The sequence below is a fragment of the Amborella trichopoda genome, chromosome 12, assembly GCF_054954075.1.
Source record: "Amborella trichopoda isolate Santa Cruz 75 chromosome 12, AtrichopodaSantaCruz75HAP2 v2.0, whole genome shotgun sequence".
Classification (NCBI taxonomy): Eukaryota; Viridiplantae; Streptophyta; class Magnoliopsida; order Amborellales; family Amborellaceae; genus Amborella; species Amborella trichopoda.
This window is the reverse complement of record NC_142347.1, coordinates 49,522,305-49,533,811: the sequence shown is the minus strand read 5'-3', so window position 1 is coordinate 49,533,811 and position 11,507 is coordinate 49,522,305. Positions and strand designations below refer to the sequence as shown.

At 35.9% G+C, this 11,507-nt stretch overlaps 1 protein-coding gene across 6 annotated transcripts; it reads left to right on the top strand.

The window, feature by feature from the left end:
* LOC110006366 (replication protein A 32 kDa subunit A) lies at window positions 1-8,837 on the top strand. Of its 6 annotated transcripts, XM_088853180.1 has the most exons (11): window positions 192-285; window positions 390-494; window positions 1,950-2,133; window positions 2,241-2,333; window positions 2,469-2,506; window positions 3,503-3,580; window positions 7,518-7,596; window positions 7,876-7,962; window positions 8,062-8,144; window positions 8,424-8,492; window positions 8,590-8,837. In XM_088853180.1, exons 5-11 carry the CDS (start codon window positions 2,493-2,495, stop codon window positions 8,672-8,674), a joined length of 495 nt encoding a protein of 164 aa, XP_088709306.1. In that variant the 5' UTR covers window positions 192-285; window positions 390-494; window positions 1,950-2,133; window positions 2,241-2,333; window positions 2,469-2,492; the 3' UTR covers window positions 8,675-8,837. The 6 variants fall into 6 exon arrangements, with proteins under 6 accessions (XP_020523515.1, XP_088709304.1, XP_020523514.1 ...); XM_020667856.2 differs by lacking the exon at window positions 1,950-2,133 and having other exon boundaries at window positions 1-285; window positions 2,236-2,333; window positions 8,112-8,144; XM_088853178.1 differs by lacking the exon at window positions 1,950-2,133 and having other exon boundaries at window positions 1-285; window positions 2,236-2,333; window positions 8,112-8,241.
* Window positions 8,838-11,507: the final 2,670 nt, after the last annotated feature.

The following is an 11,507-nucleotide window of genomic DNA, read 5'->3' as shown; positions in this document are numbered from 1 at the left end:
GTAACTATGACCAATTGGACAAAAACAGTTGGCGGGAACATTTCCCGCGCCCAATAGACACACCTGCTCATCAATTTCTCTCTAGGGTTCAACTCCAGTCCCAATTTTTTTAAAGGGAGAGAGACTGAAAAAGGCATTTAACATTCAATTTCGTTCTCCATTTTAGAGAGAGGGGGAAAGATAGAGATGTCAAGCCAGTTTGATGGATCATCACTCTTTGGAGGGGGAGGCTTCATGCCATTCGAGTCCACTCAATCCACACAACATTCTCCCTCTTCATCCAGGGTATGTTTGGGGTTTTTTTTCACTTGAGTTTCTTCCGTTTCCCATCTCTCTTTCGTTCTCTTTCTCTCTATGATCATGTATCTATTTCGTAATATTTGATTCAGGGTCGCGGGGTTAGCGCTTTGCTTCCTTGCACAGTGAAGCAGTTAAGTCGAATATTTGCAGGTGATAGTTCAAGCATTGGCATTGATGCCATTGAATCAGACACTGTGAGTTTCAATTCCACAATTCGGCTAATTTGGTTTCGCTTGCTTCTATATTGTCATTTTCGTGGATGATCAGTTCTAATTATAAGAAACGTCAACAATTTGAAAAGAGAACTGACTATAGTCTTGGCACTGGCAAAATTGGGTGATGGTGTAGTGGAATATAGAGAGAGATATTGTTTTTTTTTTTTTTTTCGACATAAGAAACGTTAACAACTTGAAAAGAGAACTGACTATGGCCTTGACACTGGAAATTTGGCGTGATGGTGTTGTGGAATATCGAGAAAGAAACTGTTTTATTTTTTTGACATTAAAGAGGAACTAATAGAGGGAAGATATAGGGCTGGAGTCTTCTTGTAGCCCTGCTGCTGGGTCTTGGGTTCTTGTGTTGTGGCGCTCAGAGAGGAACTTGTTTTAAATGTGCAGTACCCTTCACAATTCAATGACAATCTGATTAATTTTTTTGAACTGTGTAGGCTCTTTTGTGATGTAGTGAGAGAAAGCGTTGGTTCTTGTCCTGGTTTAGGGTGGGTTTGAGAGATCATGACTTTGTCAGGGCATTTTGGTTCTAAAATGGGTAGTTAGAGAGAGAAACTGTGATGGTGAGATTGTGATTCAATATTTCCTCCCATAATGTCTAAAGTGAGACTGTGACACAGTGTATAGTGAGAAACTGTACACAGTGAGTGTACAATGTGCACTGCCATTCATAATTCAATGACAATCCTTTTTTTTTTATTTTTTTGAAACTGTGCAGGCTTCTTTGCGATGGTGTGAGAGAAAGGGTTGGTTTTTGCCTATGTTTAGGGTGGGCTGGAGAGATCATTAGTTTGTTAGGGCAGTTTTGATTCTAGAATGGATAGGTAAGATATATGCTGTGTGTAGTGAGATTGTCTTTCCTCCATATCATCTAAAGAGAGAGTGTGTATGGTGAGATTTGTCTGAGTATTTTCTCCATAATGTCTTACTTTCGAAATCTATAGAATTTGTTTGACTTATTCATCATGGGAGAAAACAACAAAAAACTTGCCCGTATTTAATTTTGTTTGGCAATGAAATGTTGAATATGTCAGGTGCCAATACCTCTCTAAGTAGTTTTATTTTGTAACGTATTCAGTCATGTTCTATTTATGCTAATATATCTCTAAATGGCTGAAGCCTCTTATCATTTATTTTCCTTTTGTTGATCATGATCTTTCCATTTATTTACTTAAGGTTTGAGCATCACGTGGACAGAAACAATCCCAATGTACCTTTTTGTTTTGCCTGTGCATATGCCAAAACTCTTATTGGACCAAAACCTCTCATATGTATCAATAGGTCAGGTTCGAACGCTGTTGGGCCCTTTAACTTGCAATTCTTTAGTGCAGCCAAACAATGATTTTGTTATTTTCCTTTTTCTTTAGATTTCTGTTTTATTTCAGTTTTTAGTATTATATTCTACTTTTTTATCCTTAGGAATACAAATGTAAAATGGAAGTAATCTAAAATGACAAAAACGAAGGCTTGACTCACTCTTGGCATAAATCCTCATGGGACACAACATTATGGTGAAGGATTTCAGTTGAATATAACAAGCTCTTTGATCAAAGTCATTGGATAGGAAGTCATTGGATTTCTGTTTATCTTCCTTGACCCTAGGGTAACTGCTCTACTTAAATTGATGATCTTACTGGTAATTCTCGAGGCAATATTTAGTGTTAATGAATCCTTTACCCTATGGGATGCGTGTTACATTTGCTAGATCAGGCTTGTTGGAATGGTAGTTAAGAAAGACGAAAGGGTCACAGATGTGCAATTCGCTCTGGATGATGGCACTGGAAAGATAGATGTACATAGATGGTAATCTTGCATCTTTATCAATTTTACTATGTTATTTTAAAAATAAAAACCAATTTGAAAAGGGATTGTTCAGTGCAGTATATGACATAAATATTCTGACTTGTGCATCCCACATATTTTGGGTTATACTTTCAGGATCAATGATGCTGCAGTAAAGAGATGGAAGTGGTGCAGTAAGTATATGATTATTGCTTTCATCAGGTTTATTTTAGTTAAGAGCTCATAGGGAGAATATCCCTTTTATGAAAATCAGTGCTGTGAATATGTTTCATTTTCTATTTTATTGCAAAATCCCTCTATTTTTCACTGGAAACAACAAAATGCACCAACAATTCTAGTCATATTTTGTAAATTAGGTGTGTTGTTTGAAAACTATGATAAAAATTGGTTTTATATGCCATTTTGAGGTTTGTTTGTAGTCAGTTTAAATTTGTGATGAGTGATGTCCTTATAGAGACCATTATTTGTGAATTAAAGAAGATGGTTTGTCAGTTACTTTCAATTGATATTTGTTTGTGAAATTTTCAGATACACAGAGCTGTTTGGTTATTTTAGATTGCAGCTCCTTTTTTTTAAGGGGTTTTCTGATGTTGCCCTTGGGAATTTTATGCATTAATTTATCTCTCATAGCTAATTCATTAATTTTAGGACCTGTTTGGGTGGACCAATTTTTGGTGTCAGTGCCATTTTTTTCACTGCCCATCTAGGAGTGAGAAGTGTCCCTCCTCGGTCTGCTCCTATATTCATGGCTAATTAGAACTTGTATTCCACTTGACCAAAATATCCTCCCAAAATATTTGTGACCCTGCAAAAAAAGAAAAAAAAACTGTTTTTAATTTATAAAGAGCTTCTCAATCCCTTGTTGGAGTCGATTGACCATCCAAATGGGCCAAATTGTTGTTACAAACATTTTTGTGATGAACACTAGAATTGTGAGAGGTATCTGGGTTGACTCTAAAAGTCACTGGCTGTCTGTTGTAAGTAATAGTTATCGTTTACAGTTCTATACTTTTTTGTACATGCGCTATTGGACTATATGTCACTTGCATCCACGTAGTTTTATCATTCATCATAGAAAGAATTAATGTTAAACACAGTTTTCATATTTATTTTAGATACTTTGGGAGAAGAGGGATGCCATTGAGAGAAGCTTACATTTACAATTGCAGGAATGGAAAATATATCCGTGTCATTTGTCAACTTAAAAGTTTTCAAGCTAAAAGGCATGCGGAAGCTTTATCTGTCAGGTGTGTGCTGCATTAATTTTCTTATTTATTGATTTTATTTTGTTTTCATGTATTAGGTGTCCCCTTCTATTTCTTGTTTTGATGACCAGAATATGTTACTTACTCTATCATTTTTGTTCTTGAAGTTCTTACAGATTTCAATTCTTTGCATGCTCATTTTCACATGGTATCTTATGGCTTTAAGCTTGGAATGCTCTCAGAAAATGACGAATGAAAATAGTTATAATGACTAGATAGGTTCCTGGATGAGTCAATGAGAGTATGTAGGTATTGCATTTCTCTTTGATCTACGTTTTCGGTTGCCGATGTACAATATAACTGGATTTTTTATCCAAAATATATGTCATTTCTAAGCAGTCTTCTGCACATTCCAATGTTATTTTGATGTTCTTGGTTGTTAGTATTTGATACCTATACCTGTTCTTTTTATGCAACTCGTACCATTATACTAGTAGGCATTTTTGAGGGAATTTCAGCTTCATTTGTTAGGTATAAGGAGAGAGGATGGTTATTCCGTTACCATACTTTGAAATTTGTTCCTTGTATGATAGTATGAGTCATTGTTTTAAATTGCAGCAGGTGCTGCCTAGTAGGGAGGTGGGTGTGGGTTGGATAACAAACCCTCCCCTAATTAAACTTTTTTATTAAACAACAAATAAATACTGATTCTAGGAATTATTCAATCGTTAGAAAAGAGAAAAAAACACTGATTCAAACATTGGTTCAAAGAGGTCGGAGTTCAAATTTGGAAAAAACCTCAATTTTTCAAATATTTCATTTTCAAAAGAATACGGATTCTATTGAAAAAGTGAGCTTTACCCCTTGTACATCTTGTAAAAAAACTAGATCTTGTAAATTTGGGAATGAATTGGCTCAAAATGTGCCAGAGATTGATAATAAAGATGGTTTTTTTTTCTACTATTTCGGACAAGAAATGGTCCGACTCAGACCATTTTTCTTAGATCATTCAAAATTTAGGAATTGCCTGAGCAAGATGATAACATTTGATGGAGTGAATCAGGCGATTTAAGTTGAACTGGGGTAAGTTTCTGGTTTGTAAACCTTAAGAACCTGAGTCCCCCTTTTTACGATTTGAACTGGAAGATTCTGATTTGAATGGTCAGTTTCTTAGTGACTAGTTTGAATCCCAAATGCTATTATTGTATACTTTTGTAGAAATCTATTCCTCGAAGCCATGTTTAAACATATATAATTAGACTCTTTGGCTCAATCGTGGCAAATGCATGGGGCTAATTTATATCGTTTAATTTGATGGAGGAGCAAGGTTAGGTTAATCTGTCATTTTTATTGAAAGGGATTGATTATGCTTGGTAGGAGTGCAAGAGTGAGACAATGGAATTTTGTTTTTTGAAACTGTTGACTATGGTATTAAGTAAAAAGGAGGGAATACAAGGTATCAAAAAATTGGCATCTCACAGACCAAGAGCTCTATACAAAAATGGGCACCCCTGCTATTGGGGACTCTATACAGAAAATAAGTGTAAAAAACGGCACTTGGGTTAACAGTATGTGCACTGGCCAAAACAAAGAGAACAAAACTATAGACTTAACTGCCAAAAGCGGTCATGGGTGTGATGTTGACTGCTCCTTCTTTAGCTAGCGCTTTTGCCTTCGTCTGTCCTTCCCACCAAATATGCTTCCATGAAACGATTATATTCCTACGAATGTGAGCAACAGTCCAGGGACATAGTGCTGAGCGTGAGGCCCTGGCAATAACGTTCTTAGCATCTCCTTACACTATGAGGGTAAGGTCTGAAGAGGGATTCTTTTGAGTCCTTCAAGGAGTGCTAGAGCCTCTGCCATTTGGGAATCAGCGTGTCCAAAATGTTTGGAGTATTCCTGATGAGGCCTCCTATACCTGAAGGGTCAGGGCCGCCAAGGGAGCAGCCATCAAAGTTTATTTTCAATTGGCCTGGTTCAGGTGGTCTCCAATACGTAGCCTGGGAAATGCGGGGTTGCCATGAGAACAGCAAGGCCTGCCAGTTGAGGAGAAAAGTGGGTTGTGACAATCCTTTGAAGTACTTGTTGTTGCATGCCCAAAAAATAACCTGGGTTTTGATCTTATCAAACATTTTTCCTGGGGAGGTCCTCCCACCACGGAAGATTTTGTTGTTTCTCTCGTTCCAAATGAATGACCCAGAGGGTGGCTGCTACGGAGGCCTTACACAGGATGATACCAGGTATGGGCCAAATGAAGGGATATGCAGTTGGTTGATACAAGTTGGTCAAAATAGCTATACAAAAGGCCTCCCGCCACGGAAGATTTTGTTGTTTCTCTCGTTCCAAATGAATGACCCAGAGGGTGGCTGCTACGGAGGCCTTCCACAGGATGATACCACGTATGGGCCAAATGAAGGGATATGGAGTTGGTTGATACAAGTTGGTCAAAATAGATATACAAAAGGGTTATGGAGTTGGCTGAAATATTTAGACGACCACTTTTGTGTGCATAGTGTAGGATTATGAAAGCCTTTTTATTAATATAGACAAGGTTATAATCCTTTATGTGCCCGAGACAAACAGAATGAAGACTACCATTTTGTGCCTAACGTGATTGAACTTAACTGTGGGGCTATTTTCATCATCATTAGCTATGGGACACACACAAGTTATATTTATAGAGTATCCCTTGGAAAGAGTACTAGATAGAGAAGTGAATAAGATAGTTGACATTTTTAGTTGGGGATTTAGGTATTGGCTTGATGTTTACAGGATGATGATTGCAAGGCCACATTCCAGGTTCTTTTTTGATATTGACCTACCAAAAAATTTGTACAATTACTCGAGGGACTTTGCAAGATTACAAGTTATAGTTCTCCCACCTCTCAAATCATTTAGCAATTTGTTCACTGAGAAATTTTCTCTCAAGCAAGATTATGAGTTCTAGCACTCTGCCCCTCAATCATTTAGTAATTGTTCATTGAGAAATTTGGCGCACACAGACTTTATGCTAAAGTTGTGTGATAGCCTTGACAAACAAATTCAGTGGACATCGATAGAAGACCACTTTTTTGAACAGTATTGTCAGATGCAATAATCTATACGTAGTTTGCTGGTCCTATTATCTTAGAGATAGGATCACTCATGCGAGTATGGTCCTTCGCAATGGCGCAGGAGTGCTTACTATTTTGTTTTTATAAGTGAGATGGGATCTGATGATTCATAGGGCATATTTTTGCGAGGCAGAATACCCCTTAGCCAACCATGCTACTTTCATTCTCAAGACATAGTGTCAAGTCCCAGTATCACATGATCGTTTCTAATCTGATGGGTATTATATGAAATTTAGCTCTACAACTAGTTGTAAAAGTATAACAGTTCGAGAAATTTTGACTAGTAAGATTCTTACGAAATACTTTTTTAAGCGATGAAATTGAGAAATCAAGAAACGTGAACTTACCCCAAGATAAATATGCTGGGCCGTCCCTAACAAATGTGGGACTTTTGAGTGCCCAACCTCATGCCCCACATGATGAGCTAAACAAGTGGCACATTAAATCATGTTTAATTTGTGTTTGACTACTAAAGTTTGTCTCCTAGGTTGTTCTTAATGCAGTCTAAACTATACCGAGTGGAGTTTTTAAGGGCTATGCTGTGTGTGTGTGTGTGAGAGAGATATTGATTCTAAAGTTTCATTTTAAACTCAAAATCATGTGTGTGTGTGTTTAAACTTTGAACTCAAACTCAAATCATGTGTGTGTGTGTATGTGATCTAAAGTTTGAACTCAAACTCAAAATCATCTGTGTATGTGTCTTTAAAGTTTGAACTCGTACTCAACTCAAATCAGCTTCTTATTTGAGCTGCATGGTTTTTAATAGTGTTTCCTTGTTGGTGTCAAGTTGTAAATTTGTAGAATGTTTGACGCATCTGCTGCTTATTTTATACTCGAGGCGTCACGTTATTTCTTCTCTCCAGGCCTGTTACAGACTTCAACGAAGTTACATGCCACTTCTTGGAGTGCTGTTATGTACATATGCACAACACTAGGCATCTGGTACGAATTTCTTGTGGAAAGGCTTTATCTTTGTTATATGCACTCCCTCTCCCTCTTCTCTCCCCCTGCTAAATAACTTTAACTCAAAAATCAACCTAAATGCTCTTTCATATACAATTTCCAATGGTTCTCTTTCTCTCTCATCTCTCTCTCTCTCATCTCATCTCTCTCTCTCTCATCTCATCTATCTCTCTCTCTCATCTCATCTATCTCTCTCTCTCTCATCTCATCTAGATACACACACAAGAATACACTTAATGGCACGTCATGAAAATGCAGGGTGGGTCTTCTCAGCCGCAAACAAGCTCAGTGAACATAGCTCATGGAAATGGACCCCTTGGACATGGTACTCCTATCCAAGCCCAAGTAAGGGATCAGAAAACCATTCCTTTGTCTCTCTCAAAATTTTCATTTATGTGAAAGGGTAACATAGTTGTAAAGTTATCTTTCCTTTGATTTACCCAGTTTAGTGGACGCTCAGCCCCAGTTGGATCTGATGAAGATATTTGCAACAGGGTTAGGATTGTCTTCATGGACCCTGCAGCCCTGTGAGTTACTTGAAACCAAAGCAACTCTCATAAAAGTATCAGCTTTACTGATTTTCTTTCTTCATCCCAAAAATGACTAAATATAATGAAATTTCAGGTACAAGTAACGATACTCTATTAATTCTCGTACATAATAATGTAATAACATAGAGATTGTTTTGTTGCTGATAAAAAAAATGCCAATGATCTTGTTGCTTCTATGTGTGTTTTTTTCTTTTTAATAGTGAATTATTTGGTTGATTGATTGCTAATTTATGTCATTGACTTTTGCTTTTCAAGTGAAAATGACGGACTACATGTGGATGAAGCTGCACGTAGACTACCTGGCATACCTAAAGAAAGAATATTGTGAGTTCTATGAGAACCTATAAACTTGTGAATCACATATCTCTCTCTCTCTCTCTCTCTCTCTCTCTCTAAGATACTAATATTCTGCATTTGACAGGAAGGTGATTGGCTTCTTGGCAGATGAGGGAGAAATCTATTCGACCATCAATGAATCAGTTTACAGGTCTGCTGTCAATGGGTGATGTGCAGAGACCGACACCATATTTGGAAGTACAAAGCATAGGAAATGTTGTATAAATTGATATTTAGTGGAATAGTAACTTCTCTCTTCCGAGCTTCCATATCCTTGAGAAGACTGGTCTTGATTAATGCATTAGGACAGAAATGCTTCTGCTTTTGGGAAAACACTGAAGCTGCCATATGGTCTTCGATCTACCTTAAAATCTCTCTCTCTCTCTCTCTCTCATACACAAGCAACTCGCTCCTTAGGAGGCTGCTGCCATTGGCTTTGCTCGTTGTTATTTAGAGTAGATTGAACGAGCTAGAGATGATCGAGCCTTAGCTATTTGACGCAAGCACACATGAGATTCGTGTACACAAAAAGTAGTTTCTTGCTTTCATCTTGCCAATTAAATCTGGTATGGTATTTAGTATTGAAAGTTTTTCTCAATACCTATAGGTAAAAATGAACAATGATTTCGTCTACTCTCATCACTAGTCAAATATCATCGTACGGTCACAGTTGTTTGGTAGTGTTTCAATTTTCATTTTTTTCTATAAATTCAAATTACTTGAAATTTGGAGTTTGTATATCTTAGTTATGTGTATTTAATAAAAATATAAAAAAAATAATTTGTAAAATATAATTTGATAAGAATACCTTTGTAAAATTTTGGGGTTGTTTTGGTCAATTTATATTATTTTTTTTATATTTTTATTAGGTGTGTTTCACTAAGATGTATACACGCTCCAAATTTCAGATCTTCTGATTAGTTAAAAAAAAATAAAAAATGAAACATTATTGGACAATTATGATTATGCGATGAAGTTTGGATGGTGATGAGGGTAGACAAAATCACTGCTCATTTTTGTCATATCTTTTTATTTTATTTTTTTTGTGTTATTTGTGGTTTCAAAATAGGCCACTTTAACCATTAAAACAAGGAAAAGTATTGGCAAAATGGATTGTATATTGCAAGACCACTATGTTTTTCCATTAGGTGTTTATTATGTTGATCCCAATTAATTGAAAAAAGGTTTTGATGATGACGATGATGTTTATTATGTTGACTTAATGGACAATGCAAAGAGATTCGAGTTGAAGAACTTCTTTAATCATGATACTAAATAACTTGCATTGAGAATGTATTAATATTGGACCTAGATATCTAATATTCGTATCCATTTTTTTTCCAGCTATTTACTCAATAGTTTAAGAGAACCAAGGATGCATCTTTATGGCTGGAATTTATGTTAATATGCCTGGAAAATTTTTGTACTTGAAGGTTCTTTAACAATGACAATTTTTATTTTCTTCTAAAATGTGTCAATTAGATTTTGGCTTAGCACATCAACAAATTTCACATTGTTACATATACATTATTTAAAGGGATTGTATACTATGGGGCAAATTTTACATTGTTACTTATATATTATTTAAAGGGATTGTATACTATGAGGCCATTTATCTTTTAGTACAAGGTCATCATTAGTCCTAACCATTAACGGTCCAATTGGACGGTTTGGGATATGTCATAAAGTTCAATAAATGTTTTGTTGGGCTTTGAGTTTAGTAACGAGTACACTTACTATCATTTGATTTGAAATTTGATGGACAAGAATAGTTGTAACTTTTTTATACTAAAAATAAATGGTCTTTTTGTATATTTTAAGCCTTGAAATTTGATGGACAAGAATAGTTGTGACTTTTTTTTACTAAAAGTAAATGGTTTTTTTGTCTACTTTACGCTATTTAACTCACTCTTTTTTTTTTTAAAAAGTAGGGGTATATTTGTCATTTTCCAAAAATAAATTTAAAAGTAGAAAAGGCCAAAATTTAAGCAAATCATGCGTCTAATAAAATTGGGGCTACACTTTATGACTAAAATCCCATAGCCAAAGGAAAATAGGGCTGCGACTCTATCAAAAAAAGTAAAGGTTGGCCTCAAGACTTATGAAAAGTTGCAGTTTTGGCATTTGAATACCTTCGATCAATTTGGTTTTGACCATTATGATTGTAAAAAAAAATTAGGATTTCAAACTCTAAAAAATGTATTGCAACACATTCTCATATTGTATATTTCGCCCTAAAATGATATGCAAGATTTGCACATTTCTTAAGCTTTAAATCTCATAGTCAAATTGATTTTAGAGCCATCACATATATTTGTAATGCGCAGGGCGCTTTCCCAACCAGAAGAATTCGAGGCGTGGCTTTGCTATGTTTTTAACTTTTTATAAAGAAAAAAGGTTATATAAGGTTGTAACTTTATATGTAAAACTATGGATGTACCTAAAAATCTATCGGAAAAAGTAGTTTTAATGTTGAAAAACCCCTTTGATTGATTATCTCGACATCGAGATATATGATCATGAAAAATAAAAAGATTTTAAATTTTAAAAATAGTGCATTTTACAACATATTATCTACGCAGTCCATTTTCAAAATTTTCATACGTTTATAGATCTATTTGATTTTAATTATTTTTGAAATTTAAAATTTTATAATTAAATATAACAATAAATTTTAAGATAATTCTAATAACATATTACATCAAAAATATATATCATGATAAAATTTGAAGGTGCACCTTACCTCTACACCTACGGATACATCTGTGATTCTGCATGCTAACTGCACCCTTTTATAAAACCTGTGCTTCCGCCAAAATATCTCTCCCCGGTTAGCTTCGTTAAGTCAAGATCGTGACCCGCACCAGCCGGTCGTGAGCGAACAGCGGTCTCGCGGCAACACATGGGCCCAGCTAACGGGCAACTCCTATAGCCAGCCTCAGCCGTCCGATCTCTGCGAAGTTGCACGCGCGCTATAGAGTAGGCGCCACCGCCTTCGAATGT